A 19,109-nucleotide genomic window follows, 5' to 3' on the forward strand; every position below is an offset into this window, starting at 1 on the left:
CCAACAGGGTATAACTTAGTTGAAGGTCCAACACACCCATGATGCATAGTGGTGACTACATGTCAATGCTCTTGTAATAATCTAATACTATATTAATAATATAACCGTTGTAATTGGGCCGTTCTGCATAAAGAGCCATTTTAAAGTACATTTTGAATTCAAGACTTAATTCCACTGACTTGAATAAATGTGTTTATTGCTTTTTCCAAAGAACACAATGCAATATTCTTTGTAAGATTGTACTTTACATGCAAAAGAGCATTCATGGTATCCAACGTTGCAATGCTTGACAAACCAATAAGTAGATAATGCTTTGCTCACAAAATGCTTTTCAATAAAAAGAAATAAAAAGCACTTGCGCTGAATTTAACATCAAACTAACAGCTTCCAAGTAAATATGAAAAGAAATGCCACAAGGGAACATTCCTAAATAAAGCATTGATTTGAATCTTTACAAAGAAATTATTCATCAATTTACAGAAATGTTACACATATTCCAACATTTGTTCCTCAAGCAGCTCCCTGTCTTGTTAAAATCTTTCAATTTTAACACTTTATGAAGTTGAGGTTTTTACATGAATATATTACAACATAATACTAAATATACTCTAAAACTCAGATTTACAGATGACCAAATGTATTTCTCAATGATTTAAATCATTCAATTATCAACTATCACACCAATATCATCCAAACAAACCAAATACAACTACATGAAGTTTATAGCCATATCAGGGCTGAATATAGGGATATAAAATGTGTGCCTTGACTGAGAGTAAATGTAGTACATCTACCTTAAGTCGCTTTAAAATTGAATTGCAGATATTCTCTGTAGTACTCTATTATTGACAGGCTGCAGTTTTGGAAGCGGTTAAGAAACAGTCAGCATGAGTGCACTGGACATCACTCCTTGGGAACCCGGAAGCCATCTTTTTCTTTCCGGAGACTTCTCATGGTTTCGACCGGGTTTGTCTGCTTTGCGTGGTCCTGCACGGACTTCTCTCTGCATTAAACATCAAAGAACTGTAATTAGCTCTAAACAAACTACTCAGACATATACATGTGTTGTAAGTAAATAAAATATAACTAATAGTTAAATCATGCTCTACATACTTCACTCTCATAAAGGGGTTAAATGTGAATTCCTCTGCCAAAGTGGACGGGATAGTAGGTTCTCCATTGCTGCATTTCTCCTATAGAAATTCAAACACAGACGTTTTGATTTTCAGTTTCAAGGGTTGATCATCTGGTTGAGGCACTCATTGCTTGGATGTGACACGTCAGTCAAATACCTTTGCCCAAGCTAGCTTCTTCTGAATGACTTCATTGTCTGGTTCCACATAACGGGCAAATTTCAGATTGCTGACGGTGTACTCGTGACCGCAGTAAACGCGCTTAAAACACAAACACACCATCGTTAGTCAGTCTACCATACAGCTTAGGTATACTTTATCAGAATGTCATTTTCAGCACCCAGAATGGAAAATGTATTGCATATCTCTGCTGAAGAAACATCTTAAAAACATTTTCAATAATACACTTTACACTGACGTTACAGATGGAGTACATATATTTACTGTTTCAGGAGGCAGGCTTCCCAGAATTTCTATCAAGGCTTTGTACATCTGCTCTGCTGTACCCTCAAAGAATTTACCACAACCAGCCATAAACAGCGTGTCCCCTGCATGAAAATAAATAAATAAAATAAAAGAGTGTCCTTAGGGCATTAAAAAAAGTTCACACATACAGAGCTTGCATCAATACCTATTGATCAATCTTGACAGATTTAAGGCTTTTGTCAGAGACTTCATTGTCTCCTGGTATTTATTTGTGCAGTACATCTGCAGATTACATTTCACTAGAATTATACCTTGTACGGTTTCTTGTGAAGAATACAATTGATGGATCTGATGTGATTAGACATACCTGTGAAAACAGCTGGTGGCTCGGTGCTGTTTTCTTTTGTCACATAGTAGCAGATGTGACCAGTTGTGTGACATGGTGTGTACAGGCATTTGACATTGAGTGATCCAATCTGGGAAAGAAAGACACCGGTGAGCAAACATCATTTGAGGCTTATGAATAGATAGTTTGATGGTCTTACTTTGAGATTGTTGGAATGAGAAACTTTCTTTGTAATAGCATCAATTCTGTCATCTCCTCCATAGACCCTCAGTCCTGGCATTAGCTTTACCATCTTCTCATTTCCACTAGCATGATCCCTGAGGGGGGGAAATGATCAGTGTATTGTTACTATTCCTCAGCAAACGTTTTATGCAGATATAATGGTTTCTTAGCATACTGGCCTTTTTGGCTGGTTAGCTTGAGAGTTTTCAGAATTCTGAAAGAAGGTTAAGTCCGCACAACAGCTCAATGCTCCAAAAAATACTTCAAAATCAGCACTGAACTCTTGTGCGGACTTTACCTTCTTTCTACATTTACTTTTTTGTCCTGCACCAGCAACTACATGAATGTGCACTACATCGTCTTTTTCTGAACTAGTTTTCAGAATTCTCTCAAGAATATAGTAAACAAATGACAGCCATTGTAACACTATGTGTAAAATAAAACATTAACTTAACTTGTAGCTTACCAGTGGTGATGAGTGGTCAGAATTGTTGTGAGTTTTACGCCATGTTTTCTGACAGCTTCCACAACCTGTTGAAAGCAGGAAAGGGTCAAACTGCAGTAGTGCCTAAATGATTAAATCAAAAGAAAATGAATCACCAACAATTTTGTCAATTGCTTAAAACCTTTATCCAGCAAAAGTGCAAAACATTTGTTGGTTCTGGCTTCTCATATGTGAAGATATGCTGTATTGTTTCTGTTTTATATCATTACAAATTGAATATCTGTGGGTTTGGGAGTGAAGAACTTATATTGTGCCCAGAAAATCCCTGATGGGAATTATTCACTATGTTTTGACATTTTACAGACTAAAAGATTAGTCAAAAGAACAATATACAGCAATAATCATTAGCTGTAGCCCTAAATGGAAGTCTTTGCAAATTATATTACTGTACTTTTACTTAAGTAAGATTTTGAATGCAGGATTGCAAATAAAAGTACTGCACTGGATGCAAAAACAGCTAGCAGCCTTTTGATGTGGCAGCTGGTCAAGGATGTGAAGCTAATTTTAACTACTTTATAAAATAGTGGTTAGTTTAATAATACAGCAAAGCTAACTGTCCATATAGTAGTAGAAGTATAAGGTGACATAGAATGGAAATGCTTGAGTAAAGGCACCTCAAAAGTACTACAATATAATACACAAACCTTTATTGGCTCCACAGGGTCAACAATAGCTGCTTCTCTGGAGTCCACATCAATCAGGAGGTACATGTAGTTGTCACTGAGTGCAGGGAGAAGTTCAATCCTCATATTTGCTTGTTCTACCAGAGAGGATTTCCTCACAGCGCTGTGAAGGAGGGCAGCTGCTTGGGCCTGGACTTCCACAGGTGCTTCATGAGAAGATACAAGTAAATATTCTCATATTATCATCACTACTAGCATAATGTGTACAGCTTTTTTTTTTTTTTACATTTACGTATTATACTATATGTACTTTTCCTATATTGTGTTACTGTACTTCTCTAGGTGCCTCTGCAAATTGCCCCCTGGGTACAAATAACGTGTTTTTAGATATAGACTAGTCTCGCTTTTACTGACATGAGGACACTCTGTTAGTCTTAAATAATTCATTTTATTCCTATAACATATCCTATCTTCATGACAGGCACCCTTTCCCTAGAAATATTATTTTATGCAGCCACAAACAACACCAGGAAACTAATGGCATTAAACCGTGACGTTAGTCATTGGCTGGACAAGTGTGAACCTGTAAATTACGCTAACACAACAACATAAAGTAAACAACGTTAGCTTCAATGCTAACTTTAAAAATGCATTAATTTTTTTCACCTAGCTAACTAGCTGCTACATCATTGATCTAACTTGACTGTTAATGGGGATTGCTGTATGTAATTAGCTGCAGGTGTTTGCTAAGACAGCAGGCCCTCCTCTTCAGACACGACAAAAGAAAAACATTAGCCATTCGTAACTAGTTTACATTCATGTAAATGCACCAGCTAACATGTTAAGGTAGATGTTTGTATAGTGAAAAATTGTGACCACGTACCAAATTTGAAGGCTGTTGCAGCTCCAAGCAGAGTGCAGGCACTCCCTACTAGTGACTTGAATAACATAGCAACAGCAGATAAAGCGTTATCGCATTCACGTAAACCAGAAAAGTTTAGTTCAGTTTAGTTCCGCGTCCGTCCCTTTTCAACTTTAACCTCCCAGGCTCCACCAATCAAGTCTGGGGGAGTAGATCAGGAATATTCAGTTAAAAAACACAAATACATTGGTTATTTCCGCATTTTTGAACGACGAATCTATCAAGATACAGTATGGTATATGTGGGGATATTTATTTGATATTTTAGTCCTGGTAAACTTCTTAAATAGATTGATATAACAGCTTTAACTTGATATTTTGAGTTTACTGTATGTCCTTTCAAGCTTGCCGTAGGTTAATAATCTCGCTTCTGGGACCGTCTGGGACCAGTGTCGGTCAAAGTTTGGTTTAACTGGTGCTGACAGCTTCAGACTGGCTCAAACGTTCACATTTCTCCACAATGACAGCACGAAGTATATCTCGATTCTGGGAATGGGGGAGGAAGATAATTTGTGTAGGGAGAAACTATGCCGACCACGCCAAAGAGCTGAAAAATGCGATTCCTACAGAGCCCGTCCTATTCCTTAAACCACCTTCTGCATATGTAAGAGAGGGCTCCTCCATCCTGGTGCCCCTGTACTCCAGTAACCTGCACCATGAAGTGGAGTTAGGAGTGGTCATCGGGAAAGGGGGCACGGCCATTCCTCAGTCCACCGCTATGGAGCACGTTGCAGGCTACGCTCTGTGCTTGGACATGACAGCTCGGGACGTCCAAGACGAGTGTAAGTCCAAGGGTCTACCCTGGACCAGGGCTAAAGCTTTTAACACCTCCTGTCCCATCAGCGAGTTCATCCCCAAAGAGCGCATCCCTGACCCGGGGAACGTGAAGCTGTGGCTTAAGGTGAACGACCAGCTGCGGCAGAACGGCTGCACCTCCCAGATGATTTTCTCCATCCCCTATCTTATCAGCTACATCAGCGAGTTCATCACCCTGGAGGAGGGGGATCTCATCCTGACCGGGACCCCGAAAGGAGTCTCCGCCGTGCAGCAGCATGATGAGCTGCAGGCTGGGATCGAGGACATTGTCACTATGAGCTTCAGAGTGGACAGACAACAGCAGTAGTAAAAACAAAAAAACAATAATGACTTCAGACGAAATAAATACACAGATTCATGAAAAGAGAGTGTTTTATTTGAAGATTGAATGTAATTATTTTCAAATATATTTTCAATATCTGTGTGGATCAGCAGATGGCAGTGCTGTATCATATTTCTGATGCTGCATTGTAGCTTGTACTTGAATAAAACACAGTTTGGTAACATTGATTGATTTCATGAGTACACTTATGATCATTAGCTACTTAAACCAGGGATTGTGAAAAGCATGTTGTTATTAAATAAAGTTAAAATAAAAATGTATAATCAGCAAAACGATCAAAGGGTATGTTATTATTATTATTATTATTATTGAAGACTGACCTGTCAGTGTTGTACTTTTATATATATAATTACTAGATTGATATGCATTAAGAAGTATTTTTAAAAACTTTATAATCTGTATATACTGAGTTAAATACAGTGGTGGAAGAAGTACTGTGATGTCAGTAAAAGTACCGATACGACAGTGTAGAAGTACTATGTTAAATTTACTTGAGTAGAAGTACAGAAGTATTAGCAGCAAAATGTACTTTAGGTATTAAAATTATTCAGAATGACACATTTGACAATAATATATATTATATAATTGTATTTTTTTTATATAATTATTGATGCATTCATTTGTTCAACACCTTAATGTTGCAGCTGGTAAATGTGGGGGCTAATTTTAACTACTTTATAAACTGCTGGGAAGCTTAACCTATAACAATACATCATAATCTAATTGTTGATTATGTTTTGTATTAAACATCTGACTCAGTAAAGTTATAAGTAACTACAGCTGCCAACAAAATATAGTGTAGAAGAAGTATTTCCCTCTGAAATGTAGTGGAGAGGATGTTTAAGCTTCAATACATTACTACTGACTTAATTCAGTCATACAGCATCCGTTATACCCAAATAGTCATGATACTACTGATATAGAAGTAGAGTAAATACATATTGGGATTATAGTGATAGTCTAATAATAGCAGTATAAAGAACTAACATCTATAGCATTTTCAACTTTTCATACTATATGCATTACTATATTTTCACTAGAGTGATGTACTTATGATGAGGATATTTACAGTCACATTAGGCATCACAGTCTGAATTAATGCAATGTTCCCGTCAGTAGCTTAAATGTAAAGTAGAGTTTATCCCAGATGAGTTCAAGTTGAGAAAATAGTCATGTTAGTAAGGGAGTTTTGAGGACTGAGGGTTTGGCACTGGCTACATGTGGTTATTTGTAAATTTGGAACACATTTTGCTGCCAGTTGGATTAGCTGAGATGTATTTTTTGTGTTTGATGGACCACGTTTTGATACATTATGTAACTACACAGTGAACCCTGTTGCCTCTTTAATGTATGTTGTCTGGTTAGACCTTCAACAATGCACCAAAAAGACTCCCCTAGCAATAGTATTTCTGTTCTTTCAGTGTAATTTTGACTTTCAGGCTGTGAATCTTTATCATAACCACATTCTTCCTGGACTGTTTAACATCTGTTCCAGGTTCAATTACAATTCTTCCACAGGCGTCTCTGTTTTCAGGATCAATCAGAGCCTCCATCAACCTGTCCCAGGCCAGTCTGCAGTAACCCGAGTCTGTGTACATCATCTTCCCACACCTGTGGGGCATGCTATCTCCAAGACTCACAGGACTCAAGCCCTGGCCCTGGGGGGACTCTGTGGTTATATGTGTCCATCATCAGAGCAGTTATGACAGATTCAATTAGATTTGGTATCTGGGAAATGTAGTCGTGGCCTGTTTTTTTTAGAACATGGTTAGAGCAGTGCACAGTGTGGCATGTGCATACAGGTGTCATCTTTTATGAGATATGAATCATACTGTTCATTGTCCCTGTTTGACTGAAGGTATTACACCCTTAAAGGTTTTAACAATGGCTTCAAAGCTCGTGCTCAGCTCTAGTTTAGCGTTCACCACATGAAGTGTGTTGTCATCGAGCAGGAGTCTGCTGAGGTATATTTAACGCTTTCAAGGGAGAGGATTACGTGGAGACCACAGTCTTCCGATCTAACACACACCAATGATGTCACCTGTGTTATGAAATCAAGCCAGCTGGTAACTGTGCAACAGAGAAATCTGAGGGAATTCTCTCGTAAACAGAGTCAATTTTCTACCCCATCCAATCTAATACTGAGAAAAACATGGCATAAAGATACATTTTTACCTTGAGATATTTACACTGAAATATCTCAACAACTATTAAATAGATTGGCACAAACTTTGATACACATATTTATGATTCCCAGATGATAAATCCTAATGACTTTGATGATCTGACCTTTCTCACAATGAGGTTTACATTTGTGACTTTGAGTGAAATGTCTCAACTACTATTAGATGAATTGCCAATAAATTTGGTAAACACATTTACGTCGCCCTCAGTAAATTGTGATCACTTTGGTGATCCCCTGGCTTTTCATCTAGTGACATCATCAAGTAAAATTTTGTATTGTCCAATACTTTATGAATATTTTATAAATACTTGCAAAACTAATGACAACTCCCAATGCCCATTGTGAGCATGCTAGCATATTACATATGTGGGTGCACATATAGACCAAAAGGATACATGAGCGGTTGAATATGAGGCTGTCTGTAGTAATATGTGACATACTATTACCACCGACATGGTCAAACATCTGTTAGTAGCCATCGGCTTAGCAGTAGTTTTAGTGCAGAAGTAGCCTATTTATCCTGCTGGAGGTTACCGGGTCAAATCTCTCAGGTTCACACGGAAAACAACTTGAACATGAATACGGGCTTGAAGATGTATCCACGGTTTCTATGGATTCTGAAGGGAAGTACGATTTTGTACCTTTTTTCTTTCTTTCTTTCTTTTTCTCACAATAAATCCCAGTTAAGTTAATCTTCATATAAAGAAACATGTAAAGAGAAACACACAACAGCATCTTTTTGTCCATGAATTGCACAAATGCTAACTCATACCGTCCTTAGATGACAGAAAGTTAATTTTAAAAGATTTTGCACTGACCTTTTTTTGGTGGATTAAAGCACGAGCTCATGACATGAAATTTATGGCAAGAAGGTCCAACATGTGAAAATGATTTACAACTTGGCAGTGTGTGTGCTCAGAAAATGACCATTCGTGATGCCTTGCTTTGCGTGCTGCACTGTATGTCACTCGACAGTGATGTGGTGTGGCCATTCTTAGAAAGAAACCACCAAAACACACACAACCATTGGAAGGACTGAGTCAGACAGGATGAATATGACACATCGCATCAATAAGACACACACTCAAATGGGCAGGAAATTGATTATATTTCGTTTTTGGAAAGACAGAAGGGCTACTGCGTGTCTGCACTGTATGTATGTTTAAGTTTGCATCCTTGGATGTCAACCCCGTGCTTACAGTGAATACACCTTGAAGTTTTCCTTACCCCACATTTTTCAAAAATCATTGACACGTCTTGACTGGTTCGTCTGTATGTAACAATTACAGTGCATGTAATTAATCAATGTCATAATATATGGACAAGTGGGTGGTTGGGAATTAATAACACCATGGAGCAAATCAAAAAACAATTTGTGATTTTTTTGCAAGTAAAATTTAAGGGCTGTAATTCCTTATAGAATAAGAATAATGAATGGGGAATAATGAATGGGGTCTTTGGCAAATGAAAAGAAACCATGCATGAAGGCCAGGTGCGAGCCTCTTTCATTCAGGGTGATTGACTGCACATAGTGTGTTAACATTTTGTTTGAAGATGCAGGTGGAAAGCAAAGTGGGTAGTGTGCCATGGAACATACTGTAGGTTTACCAACTAAACACAGCATTTCATTTAAGAATGCTTCTTCCATACAGTGTTTAAAGTTCCATACGAATAAGGATGTTTCCAGAAGAGTTGTATTTTGAATGTAAGAATGCAGTTTTAATTCGTAGTGTAAAAGGTTTCCATCCATTGGTATTTTGCTGACTAAAATGGCAACAGAAGTATGCACTGAAATGTGTCCAGAAAAACATTGTTATAAAAGTTCCTAATGCCAAATCCCTAAAAAAGTTCCCCAATTTGAGTTGAGCTACCATGAACATTTGTAAATCTCTCTAACCCAAATTACTCTTGCATCAATTAAAGCTGGAGTCACCATTTTACAAGATGCTGTGAGGCCTAAACCACAGAGAAGAGAGAAAATCCCCGAGCATCTCTTCCCTGAATTGAAGGAGACTGCGGTATGGGTAGAAAATGTGTGGAGTCCTCAGTATGAACCGTCTTCATTTGTGGCTCCTCAAAGGGAAACCGCTTTTACACTCTAATCCTACTTTTTATCTGTTGTGTAGCAATCATTCCCCCTTTCCTTCAACGCAGCTTTCAGAGTTGTTCATCCCTCCCTTGGGGTGTTTCTGATTAGTCTGCCATGTGCCCATTATTCCCAAACAAGAGTCACCGCACAAAATATATATCCCTCATCACGCCTAATCTCAAATGGTCACAGTGGCCAGTAACTCAATCCACATTGGGCTATTTTCACTCATGCAAACAAATCCACAATGGTTGGAATTGATGGCATGCATTAAATTGTATGCTCAAAATCCTTGGAAGCTGCATGCCAGCCAAAGCTAAACAAATTACTGTTCCCATGAGAAGGGAAGATTTTGAGTTTTATGGCCCTGTGATTTATTGTCCATGCATTTCAGTTGTTTTAAGCAATTGTAATCCAGCATATCCTGGATTTCAAACAAATTTTTTGAGAAAAGTGTATTGTTTCTCTATCTGGATTTGGTGTAGGTGTTGAGTCTGAAATCTCTTTTCGAATTTAAAGTATGTATTTAAAATATGTATTTTTGATTTTGGGGTGAATTGTCCCTTTAAATGGTTACATCCAAACTTTCCCTCAGTGTAAAAAGGAATCAACACTAAACCTTAAAGGATAAGTCATATCTACATATTTTACTTATTGCCTTCTCTTATCCTTCAATTGCAATGGGTTTTCTGAGTATATCATGTATGTATTTTGTTTACAATCTGATGAACGATGCATGGTTGTGGTTATTAAGGTAAAATGATACAGCATGTTTTTGAGATATTGTAAAAATGTTTTGATATTTATTACAATACTCAAAATACTTGTTTATATATTATACCAGGCCTTAGACTGGGTAAACCCAGCCCGATCTGCCGGCGATTTGATTTCGCCCTGCAGCTCAGGCTGGAAACCTGTATGTTCATCTATCCTGCTTCCGTTACCAATTTGCAGGAACCAATCACAAACTGGCTTATCCACCTGGCGCGCTATTTGCGACCAAGCAGCTTTTTGTATACATTCAACAGGCCGGCCACCGAAGCGCAGCACTCCATGGCAGCAACCCGGATCGTTGGTCTGATTGGTTGAAGGACTATCCAATTGCGTACAGAGTCATTTGAACTATGCCCGTTGATCACACCTCTTGTGCAGAGAAAATACAGAGCAGACTCCCCAGACTAATGTTCAATCTTAAAAGATTGAGCTTGGTCTGGTGATAGCCAGACTAACTAGGCCTACTATAAAGTTGAATCCTCAAATAAATTTGTAATGGAAAAGTAAGACATTTACGCAGCTGCAGTGAGGATGTCTGGAACTGTGACAGCACTGTACTCTATTGAATCAAATCAAATCGTGAATTTTGCGAATTGCCGTACACCTTCAATATTGATGACAGAGTCATAAAACATGACTAAGTGCTGGTGGTCTCTACAGGGCAATCTGTGCAAAGACAAACCAGAGGGAATACTGTAAGGCTTGTTTGCTTAGATCACAGAGTTGGATGAAGTTATGGTTTATTAGATATGCAGTAGCTCATTTTGATGAACACCAACGTACATCTTTACGTCTTGCTTTAACAGAACGCATTCTCAATCATTCCTACGTTATACTCGCTCTTTCTTCCTTCACCTCAATTGGATTTATCACATCATTACCAGTGTTTAGTGACAACCGTAAATTATGCCGAATGTCCTGCTGATTTAATAAAACTTAACGTCTGGGCCAGTCCTGCGAACACTGACACTAACATCTTTCGCAGATGGCAGAATGGGAAATCAGTCCATTTTAATGCCTGCTGCTGGGCTGGCACAGCGAAAAGGCAGCTATCACTATGGCTGGTAATAAAAGTTGGCACAGATGAAGTGAGGCAAGCACATTTAAATTTTAGAGAGACCCACTAAAAACTAATGCCAGACATATAAAACAGAGGGGGAATGTGACAGAAATATTGACTAAAATTAGAGAAGGCAAGATGTATGGAAAGAGCCAAAAGCAATGGGTGTATGTGCATGCAAACTTGCAGGTACAGTATATACTAGCACGCTAATGCAAGCAGCCACTACATTTCCACAAACAAAGCTCAATGTTGATAGTTTTGATTGAATATTTTTGGTTTAATCATTGAATGTGAGCACTGGTCACGCATATTTCCATCCATTGTTACGAACAAACAAAAACATCTGCAGCTCAGTGTATTTTTCAGATCTTAAGTGGGTTCCTTTTTTTTTTGGTTGTTCCATCCACCAGATGTTTTTTTTCTTCTTCTTCTTCCATACAGGATAGTGTATACGATAAAAGAGAAGGGTTTTGCTGCTAATTCTAAACCCAGAGAGGAAGAAGGGGGGCTTTCTGAGTGAACTGACATCTTTCATAATTAAAGGCCACAGCAGCGCACTGGCCTCAGACTGTACATGTGGTCTCACTGTGTGGAAGTGGCGATAGGGAAAAGCAGTGTGAGAGAGAAAGAGAGGGAAGAGTGAGCTTTCGGAGCTAAAGTTTGAAAGCATAAATAAAGTGTGGGACAGAAAGAGAGAGAGACATTTTGGTCAATTAGATTTGACCACCGTTAATATAATATATCCATGGGCAGCACTAACAGGGTTACCATGGAAGAACTGACCATTCACTAAGCCCGTCCCCCTTAGTTAATGTTGCTATGCCTGTCAAGCTTTATGTGGATTAGAATAGGCATAGGTTTCAGATACACTTATTGGATTAGGTTTACTTTTTGAGGGCCAAATGTATATCATTCTTCTAGCAGTCTTTATAGAAACATCGTCATCGTCATCAGTTTGCTTGATAACTTTACAGTAACACATGAAATGAAAAAAGATGAAACATTGTACTTGGGATGTCATGTCAGATACAGCTTTACTTCACAACCCAAAGCATCAGAATTACAGTTTTAAACACACCACTGTGCTTTGTGTACCTTACATATGGAGTTTTAAATAGTTGAAAACAATCACAGATCAAAACAGTAATGTATTTAAGTGAGTAACAGTGGATACAGTTAGTACTGTTCAAGGCAATTCAAATATGTGCGGCTTTGAGAGGAGAAATATCTACAAATGCCTACAAATGGAATGTGTGTATGTTTGGTTTCTGGTGATTGTAACACATTTAATATTTACAGATGAGGTATCATTGGTATATCAACTGCAATGTACAGAGAAATACCCTGCAACATCAAACTAAGATATGTAGCATTTCAAAGGACATTTGGAAACAGAAAATGTAATGAAAACATTATATGCAGTCAAAGTAACACTGCTAATAATTAAGAAGAGATTGGTGTATCATGGAGTATGACATTTTTTCCAATGTCCTGTCAATGAAAACATAATTCAGTTTCATGTCTTGCCTTGTCGTGTAATAAATACATTTCTTTCATAAAATAAATCTGTAACTGTTGTATTTCAAATCAACAGAAACTATAAATATCAGCTTATTTTATAAACAAAAGTCAAAAATGATATTCAAAGGCAATGTTTTTTCCATCCCTTTGGTATGTACTTTGCTTCTAACTTCCGCTTAACATTAATCTTTTAATGGTTTAATAAATAAGCCATTAACCATGTGTGTAACTTGCATATTGGCAGCACTGTGTTCATGTCGGCTTCTATTCTACAACAAAAAAGTAACAATTCATGTGCTGCATGTCATGTTGAGTCTATACTGAGGCAGAAGTTGGTGGACTTTGAATTCCTCTACCCAGTCCCTGAGAACGTTAGTCCTGTGGAGCATTAAACAGTCAAACTGGGTGTGGCCGGGTTGGCTCGGTGGGTAGAGCAGGCGCACATACACTGAGAGGTTTATGCCTCGATGTAGAGGTCCAGCGTTCAAATCCAACCTGTGATGATTTCCTGCATGTCTTCCCTTTCTCACCTAGTTGTCCTGTCAAAAATTAAAGGTGGAAAAGCCCAAAAAATAATCTTTTAAAAAAAAACAGTCAAACTGGCTTTTATCTGGGCTATGACAGGAATCTCCCCTATTAGTCCCAGCCAAAGTCTTGTCCACTCATCTGGTAGAAAAGGTGGTTGAAGGGCCTGTAGAAGTCTCTGAGCCTCTGTAGGATCTCAGATGGGATTTGGGGATGGGGTCTGCCCTTAGACTTACCAAGGCAGCGAGGTCTGCTGCTCCCTTCTGGCTTCTTCAAGCAGGGAAAACCTTTGGTCTGGTTGAAGTAGAAGTGTTTGTCTGAAACAACCCTTTTCAGACCCAGGAAGTCCTGAACTCGGCCCATCTCCCCTGCCGGATCAGACACCAGCCGCTCACCGCTAACAAACAGAAAATGAGACAAGGGGAAGTACTGAAGCCAGTTCTCCAGATGTTTGGCATAGAGACCGATGCGCACAGCGCTCCACGTGGTGTCAATCACACCTGTGGTAGAGTTTTTTAAAGCCAGGCTCTGGAAGGATGGAAGGCCTGGATTCTTGGACAGTGTCTGGGTGTAGTCAGATACAGCCCGCGTCACAGGATCCCTGACCACAACAATGAGCTTGGTTTGGCAGTTCATAATGCAGACACGGCTAGGAGCCTCCTTTGTGACAAAGTAGCTGGGGGTCTTCTCCATGGTGATCTGGCCATCCAGGGTCCGAGGCATCAGGTTCCTAAATGAATAAAAGAAACTGGTCAGACACAGAATTCTGATTCATCTCTCAGAGCCATAATAGTGGAGACTGTTTCACTCTGTAATATATCCAGCTGATGTGTCACAATTTGAAAGCTTGATTATTTGTGCTTTTTTAAAGCCTTAAACAAATAGGCAGTGGAACAAGCTGTAAACACAACACTGACATATTACCATGGCCATATATAGTCGATTTGGCTAACATGCTAGCAGATACACAGCAAAATTTGCGTCCACTTGGAATCGTGTTTGAGTCCTCCGGATAAATGTAAATCCAATGTTAACTTTCCTTTTAGCTCTGTTTATGGTTCACCAACTCCTAGGAGGAAATACTGGGCTCTCCAGCTACTGAATGCTCCACCATGTTCACTGGCTTGTTGTTTACATGTCTGTCTGCTGTTGGGTGCTAGGCAGGTAGTGTACAGTTGGTTTATCAGGGCTTTTTTATTGAAAATAGTTGCATTCTACACCTGGAAACATTGCTAATCACAGCAGTGAGAGTTAACCAAAAGATTAAAGTTGTGGGACGTAAAACCAAAACAATGAGCTAAAAGACACTAAAACACTTTGTGGAGCTGAAGGAAACGCACAGTTGGGTGATAATTCTCTGGGTCCTTCACTAAGAGTAACCCCTTTCACATTACACATACATTTGACCAGTTGTTGATATATAAATATTGCTTCATGCAGCTTTAAAAACAGAGTGCCAGTTGCATTATGGCTTTACATTTTGTTAAATCGCACCATTAGTATGCCAATTTAATCACATGTGGGGGTAGAAACTGATAAAGCTAAAAGAACATCAAAGGGATAACGTAAACACATTATATACGCTAAACATTAAAGCAGCCCAAAATCTGTGTGATTAAAGGTCCATACATTGTGTTTATGAAACAGAGCCGCAGACAGCCCATCTGTTGGAGCCTGTAAGGCCTGCACAACAGGACCATCCACTCACTATGGGCCTGATGAGTCAAAACCACAAAGCCTCAAGAACCACTTAACAGCAATTTCCTACAGATTTCCAACCCCCTCCTTTCTTCCTGCAAGAGCAAAGTGCCCCCCCCCCACTACCCTCACCTCTACTACGGGTTCCTACAAGGACTCAAACAGACCAAACAGACCAAAGTCAGGAAGTACAAACAGGATGGCAAGCTGCTGAGCTCCGCTAGTGTGTTGAACATATGGCTACAATGAGGAGAGATGCTGTGTAGAATACGGCGGTGAAAAGGCATCAGTTGAATGATGTGCTACTATATTTCAGAAATAGATTTTGCATTTTAATCCAATGTATATTAATTTGTAATCTAAACCAATGACCGCAAATCTACTGACATATCTTACATTGTACGTCTAAACTTCAAGCACTAACTGCACATCTGCTGTCCTATACACTTTCAGTACTATCTGGCAAACAGGCATTGTGGGTAATGGTATGCGACAGGCATTGTTTGTGTGTCCACATTGTGGTGGATTTGGATTTCAGAGACAAATTGTTTTGCATGACAAACAGATGATGATCAATTTTTAAAACAGCAAATGAATTGCCTGTAGTTCATTTACTCAACACATCTTATTTGTTACTGGAAACAGAGCGTTTCGTGTGGCTTACTATAAAATAAACAAGTAATGGAGCCTGTGTGCTTTATTTGTTTCAGATTGGAAGTCTGCAAAAAGTCCAAATGTCAATGACAAAAAAGAAATTACACTGATGGACATCCAAGAGGCAATTTATTTCAATTTTGGCAGTTGCTCTAGTAAGATTGAAAAGCAAACTGTAGTATCCATAATGTAATAGTCCATTAGACCCAGTGTTTGCTTTCAGATGCGGATACTAAAAAATAACAATTGTCAGCCTTTAAGATGAAAAACATTTTTAATCAATTTGATTCAGTTAAAAAAACACACTCTTGTTTGCCATGTAGACAGATTGAATGTACCTCTTGAGTACCATATGCCAAAATGATTAATATTTTCTTAATGTTCCAGCTGAGAGAATGAAATGTGGCAAAGCCTCAATGGGTGAGTTTTTACTCCCACATTGAGGCTTTGCCACATTTCATTCTGGATGCTGATGAAACTGACCCTCCAGTAGTTTTAAAGTACACAAGGCAGTGATTGACTGGGGTTAGGAGCAGCAGTCAGAGATCAAAGTACAGGTTGCACTGACTTCACTCTTGCTCTGAGGTCAAAGCACAGTGACCCCTTAGCAGCACTCTGCTGTGCATCAGTCATTACATTCAGCAAACCCACATAATGTTATTTCAAATTGTAGTGGAGCTCTCAAAAGAAAACTTTGACATTTTGGAAAACACGTTGATGAGAGTTAGATGAGAAAATTGATACCACTCTCATGTCTGTAGCTATGGTAAATATGAAGCTACCGCCAGCAGCCAGTACCAAAGGTAACAAAATTCATCTCTAAAGCTTACTAAATAACTGTATGTACTGTATCTGATTTGTTTAGTCTGTACAAAAACAGAAGTATAAAAGCAACATGTTGTGGTTTAAGGGGGTAGGGAGGTTATGTGCCGGACTATTTCTTGGCCCGGTGCAGTTATTTTCTGTGCCCCATAAAAAAAATTTTAAACTTTGTTTTTTTTAAGGATTAAACCAAAGTAGACATATTGATATTTGTCAGGCTAAGCACTTCTCCCTGTTTCCATTGCTGCACAAGACATAAAGAATATTTTCATAGAAGTCATAAAAACAAGGAGTCTTACGAATATATCAATCAGTGTAAACATCAAAGAGCTTTAATGAAGTGCTGGAATAAGGTCATACACAATACAAATATAATACTGTCAGACAGTGTAGAAGATGAAAAAGAGCTACTTAAAGCTACTTAAGGGAAAATCAAAGGTAAAACTGCATGTTGTATATTTAGTGTGCTGCAACTATGAAGAAACCTTCTCTAGTTCTAAATAAATATGACAAAATATTTGTTGTCACATGGAGAGTCCATGACCATAAGTGTGAAAAGGGAAAAAAACATTCTTGTTCCTGTGTAAGTTTTGAGTTTCCCCCTTTACTTAAAGTTAAGCCATTTCAATCCACCCCCATCAAATGATCCCCATAATAAAAGACCATTAATTGATTATTATCCAACTACAAGAGCTGCAAATGGCCTGTCGCTGCCTTTCTGTCCCCTGTTTATCTGTGTCTAATCAATATGTCTGTCTCTATATGACAGATTGTTCACTGTGTGCATGCGGTGTGTATGCGCTGTGCATGCGCTGTGTGTGTGTGTGTGTGTGTGTGTATGTGTGTGTGTGTGTGTGTGTGTGCTTGAGTGAGTTTGTGCACATACACAATGTAAATGCAGAGGTGTCAGTGTTTACTGATGAGAAAATGAGTGTTCGTCTCCCTCTCTGTCCTCTCCTCTCTCATCCATACTCCTCTCGATTTGTCCTTCACTCCTTCACATAAGTGTCACTTCAGTAATTGACCATAAGTTGTCTTTCCATACTCATGAATAGTTAATAGTTAATGAATTGTGGCTCCCCCCCCCCACCCCCCTCTCTCCAGGTCCCTATCTCCCTCATCACAATCTGTCTCATTATCAGAGAATCAATAATAGCCATTTTCTATCATAAATCTGCTCCTGACTTAAGGAAACATGTCTTTTAGTCTACTGTTGTGCAAAGAGAGTAACTCAGAGAATGAAAATGTTTTCTATTTAGCCCAGCATTGGAAAGCCTGGCTGACTAGCCACATTAGTCTGGAACTCCCTGCTGCTTAAAGGATGTAGCACTTTTTCTCCCTTAAGTGCTACACCGCTGATTACACTACTGATATGTTCTAGGCAGTCTGGATCAGAAGATTAAATACTAACCCTGGCAACAAGGATGTGGCCAAGATACTTCCTGCCCCCGAGATTATGGGTTCTCCCGTTGAAGTGCTGCAGCTTCATCCCCCTGTAGCGCCCTAATAAAAGGCATTCTGCACAGAAAGTAAAGCTGACTGTAGACAAAACGATCCCAAAAATCCAATTAGCATGCCATTTTCTAACAACAAAAACAGATCTAAACTTCCATGGGTTATTATATTCATTTACTGGATCATATATGCTAAACACTGACTTGCTGAAAGAGACTCTACGTCCAACGCTTTCAGAGCTAAAACCCAATTAACGAGGCAGTGGAAAATTAAGGCCGTAAAAAATAAGAGGGGGGCTCACAACAAACTGAAGGAAAACGTTTCCCAGCAGTGCTGCTGTGCTCAAGGGTGACAGAAGGAGCCTCAGGGCCAGACTGACAGGATGAGTGTGGGAACCTCGATCTACGCCTTCATGCCTGGATGAAACATATGCTGCTAATCTCCAAAAAAACAATAAAAAGGTTCAACGAGCAGCAAATATAGCAGTTGAAAGAATACAATACAATAAGGTTTGACATTTTGGGGAATGCGCTTATTTGTTTTCTTGCCGGGAGTTAGATGAGAAGGTACCGATCTCTGAAATGAGAGCGCTATCGATCTATTCATCTAACGCTAGAAAGTTAATAATTGTATTTCCCCAAATGCCAAACCATTATAACCTGGGTGTACTACAGTGACAAAGCATAAAGGTTCACTATATGCCAACGTCAACACGCTACTGACGCTACTGTCGATGTGATACAACCCAAGACCCTGCATACACACAAAAGGAGTCATGATTGTCTGTAGGATACTAAGGGCGACTGCCGCCATGCTGTCTACGTGTTCTTTGTCTATACAGAAACCTGAGTAAGCGATGAGGCCTCAAACTATAATGGACGCAAAAGTCAGAAAGAATACAAATTAACATATAAAAACCATACGTAGCCTGAGGACGGGCTTGACACTGAGCAACAACATTATAAACATGCGCCATCACCTCTCTCCA

The 19,109-nt window shown here is 39.0% G+C and overlaps 3 protein-coding genes across 3 annotated transcripts in view; 1 reads left to right on the forward strand and 2 right to left on the reverse strand.

Moving 5' to 3' along the window:
* Window positions 1–175: 175 nt before the first annotated feature.
* On the reverse strand, window positions 176–4,402 carry LOC116059578 (hydroxyacylglutathione hydrolase, mitochondrial-like). Its single transcript, XM_031312754.2, has 9 exons — window positions 4,139–4,402; window positions 3,277–3,461; window positions 2,594–2,658; window positions 2,105–2,222; window positions 1,927–2,035; window positions 1,578–1,681; window positions 1,293–1,394; window positions 1,114–1,193; window positions 176–1,003 (listed from the first exon to the last, which is right to left on the reverse strand). Exons 1-9 carry the CDS (start codon window positions 4,203–4,205, stop codon window positions 904–906), a joined length of 930 nt encoding a protein of 309 aa, XP_031168614.1. The 5' UTR covers window positions 4,206–4,402; the 3' UTR covers window positions 176–903.
* A 135-nt stretch (window positions 4,403–4,537) lies between these two features.
* Window positions 4,538–5,500, forward strand: fahd1 (fumarylacetoacetate hydrolase domain containing 1). Its single transcript, XM_031312755.2, has one exon. It carries the CDS (start codon window positions 4,637–4,639, stop codon window positions 5,297–5,299), a length of 663 nt encoding a protein of 220 aa, XP_031168615.1. The 5' UTR covers window positions 4,538–4,636; the 3' UTR covers window positions 5,300–5,500.
* Window positions 5,501–12,463: 6,963 nt separating this feature from the next.
* The window catches only part of LOC116059719 (heparan sulfate glucosamine 3-O-sulfotransferase 6), a 14,064-nt gene continuing 7,418 nt past the window's right edge, over window positions 12,464–19,109 (reverse strand). The window contains exon 2 of the mRNA XM_031312967.2: window positions 12,464–14,222. Coding sequence (XP_031168827.1) covers window positions 13,604–14,222 — 619 coding nt within the window. The 3' untranslated portion in view covers window positions 12,464–13,603. The remainder of the gene's footprint in view (window positions 14,223–19,109) is intronic.

The sequence above is a fragment of the Sander lucioperca genome, chromosome 21 (genome assembly GCF_008315115.2).
Source record: "Sander lucioperca isolate FBNREF2018 chromosome 21, SLUC_FBN_1.2, whole genome shotgun sequence".
Classification (NCBI taxonomy): domain Eukaryota; kingdom Metazoa; phylum Chordata; class Actinopteri; order Perciformes; family Percidae; genus Sander; species Sander lucioperca.